Raw genomic sequence first — 3,153 nt, 5'->3', positions numbered from 1 at the left:
TTTTCTGGAATCAGGGAGTATTTGGGGATGATCTATACTGAAGCTTCGGTACCAAGACTGGGTAGTCATGTGGAACCATGGTATGACAGAAACAGCAGGGTAGGAAAGTACCCAGTGCAGGTAAAGTTGATCAAAGTGTATTCCCTCAGGTGTGTCTATCTGGATGTGTGTGTCTGAACACACACCCACACCCACACTCACACCCACAACTTGCAATCAGGGTTCATGGATTTTGTTGGCTTGTGCAGTAGAAAGCATATCCATTTGAGCCTTAATCCTGCTTATCAGTTTCTCTAAGCCCCGTTTCATGTCTTTGTTTCTCAAACTATAGATAAATGGATTCAACATGGATGTCAGTACAGTGTAGATGATTGTTGCTATTCTGTCCTTGACAGTATAGTTGGACAAGGGTTGGAAATAGACATAGGTAATACTCCCATAAAACAGAGTCACCACAGTGAGATGGGAGCTGCAGGTGGAGAAGGCTTTGCATTTTCCAGCCACTGAGGGAACATTGAGGACAGCAATGAGAATTCTTAGGTAAGAGATGATGATGCAGATACATGGGGCCATCACAGAAGCCAACCCTTCTGTCATGGCCATAACTTCATTGACAAAGGTGGAAGAGCAGGCCAGTTTCAGAACAGGGTTGACATCACAGAAAAAATGTTGGATTACATTTGATGCGCAGAACGTGAGCCGATTCACCAGGAGGACATGTAGGAGGGAGTGGAGGCAGGAGAAAGCTACGGAGAAGGCCAGCAGCAACGTACAGCGTCTGTGGTTCATCACAGTGACATAGTGGAAAGGATTACAAATGGCTACATAGCGGTCAATGGCCATAACTGCCAGGAGATAACTGTCTATGTTTCCAAAAACCAGGAAAAAATACATCTGTGTCAGACATTCAGCATAGGAAATGGTCTTTGTCTCTGATAAGAAGTTCACTAACATCTTGGGGACTACGACTGTTGTGTAGCAAATATCAGCAAAGGACAAGATGCTCAGGAAGAAGTACATGGGGTTTTGGAGTTTGGGATCAGAGCGGATAGCCAGGATGATGAGCAGATTCCCCGTTATAGTGACCAGGTACATGATAAGAAAGAGAGCAAAGAGTGGCTTCTGGTCCTCAGGGTGAGAGGAGAGTCCTATGAGGATGAATTCAGACAGTCTTGTCAGGTTGGACATTCCCATAGACTTGAATGCACCTACAGGTAAAAGGTCCTGTCAATTAATAGTTCTTATGTCATCTAGGACATGCACCTTTCCATCTGGTTCTTGCAATGAGAATTGGCAGTTACTAATAGAGCATTTACTTCAATGTTTTTCTTTACGAATATGGGCAAATGAGAGCCAAAGTTGCGTTTTCACTTGTTCTTTTAGAATCTTTGATATAGAGATCTATAGAAAACTGATTGAAGGAAAGAGAGAGACAGAGAGGAAGAAGGAAAACTAAACGGTGGAGGTGGAGGAGGAGGAGGAGGAGGAGGAGGAGGAGGAGGAGGAGGAGGAGGAGGAGGAGGAGGAGAAAAGAGGGAGAGCAGGCTTGATTCCCTTTTCCTCCTCCTTATTCTGTGACTAGTAATCACAGGAACCACAGATGCAGTCTATGAATCAGGTTAACGTCAACTTCTCATAAAGATTACCCATGGCTAATGCACATCTATATAATCATGAAATAGCTATTTCACCTAGTTTATGGTTGATGAAGAGCCATCTTTTTAAATCAAGATGCTTCTTCCCACACCATTTGCAGGGGAAGTAAGAATGGCCTACAAAACCATTTGGTTGAATGTTGAAAGTAAGCAGAGGGCAAAGAAAGATGGAGAAGGGAAAGTGAGAGAGACGAAGTGAATTTTCAAGAGAAAATTCTCTCCCCAAATTCCCTGTTCTTCAGCTCGTATTTCATATCTTGAGGTCAGGGGAAGGTGGCTTACAAGTGGACTGGGTAAAGAAAGATTTGACTATAGAATATAGATACCTAAATCTCAACATTTAGCACAAACGTTAAGTTATCTTTCTTAGTGTCCAATGATGACTAATTATCTGTCTGAGATCAAATATTTATATCTTCTCACCAGGCATTCTCAAAGTTCATTTCTTACCTGGGAAGGACATTAAAATCTTACTTCATGTATTCATTCCACTGCCTTCATTCATGCTCCATGGAATTATTAGTGAAAAAGAAGACAAACTGTGCCAAGAGATAGCATACAGAAAATGTGTCTGATTGTAGAAAACCTCCTAATTCTCCTTAAATCTGAATGCTCCCTTCCATGGATTCTTACCATCCTTTCCAAGATATATATACTTACAGCCCCTGCTTCCCTCATGGGAATATCCTCTGATGCTGTGTCACTAAGTCCCTGGTGTTTGATCGGGGAGATAATAAGAACAAAAACATGCATTAACTTTGTGCAGGATTGTCTCCAAGGATCCCAAGGAATTACATGTGTTCTCCTTCTTCAAATGGCCCCACATCCCTGTCTTCAATGGTCTGGGCATAGTGCAACATCTGCTTAGCCTGGTGTAGGTGTCCGTGGGAGACAATAACTTTCTGTCCCTGGCTATTGCAACCTCTCTGAGGGTTACCTTGGTTTGTGCCATGTGGGACTGAGGATAGAGTACCGGGGAGGGACACCTGGTTTCTTCCTTGAACCTATAAAGCTTCAATATGGACTTCCCCTTTTTCCCTCCATTTGTCTAAAGGACAACTATCTCAGAGCACCACAACATCACCAGTACCTTCTGCTCTGTCCTCCTCAAGTTTATTCTGATTTATTTATTTTTTATTCAAATGTCATTGACATACAATAATATATTAATTTCAGTGTTAATATAGTGAACTGCTAATACAATGAACATAGTTTTTGAACATTTATATGCATTCTAAAGTGATCACCAGGATAAATTTAGCTGCCATCTGTCACCATACGAAGTTGTTACAATATTGTTAACTATATTCCCTATGCTGCAACTTTCATCCCCTTTAATTATTTATTTTATAACTAGAAGTTTGAGCCTTTTACTCTTTTTCTCCTATTTCAACCATTCCCCACTGCCCCACACCCTGCCCACTCTAATCCCCTCTGGGGACCACCTGATTGTTCTCTGTATCTATAAGCCTGTTTCTGTTTTGTTTTCATTTTTTAA

At 41.7% G+C, this 3,153-nt stretch overlaps 1 protein-coding gene across 1 annotated transcript; it reads right to left on the bottom strand.

Annotated features, from left to right (window-relative positions):
- Nucleotides 1–216: 216 nt before the first annotated feature.
- LOC109261928 (olfactory receptor 1L3-like) lies at nucleotides 217–1,194 on the bottom strand. The gene has a single exon (XM_019440340.2). It carries the CDS (start codon nucleotides 1,192–1,194, stop codon nucleotides 217–219), a length of 978 nt encoding a protein of 325 aa, XP_019295885.2.
- Nucleotides 1,195–3,153: the final 1,959 nt, after the last annotated feature.

Source organism: Panthera pardus, unplaced genomic scaffold (assembly GCF_024362965.1).
Source record: "Panthera pardus isolate Hobbes unplaced genomic scaffold, ASM2436296v1 HiC_scaffold_20, whole genome shotgun sequence".
NCBI lineage: Eukaryota > Metazoa > Chordata > Mammalia > Carnivora > Felidae > Panthera > Panthera pardus.
This window is presented reverse-complemented; position numbering and strand designations above follow the sequence as displayed.

What these genes read in the sequence shown, in the direction of transcription:
- LOC109261928 (XM_019440340.2), bottom strand. Translation starts at nt 1,194, where the DNA reads ATGGGAATGTCCAACCTGACAAGACTGTCTGAATTCATCCTCATAGGA.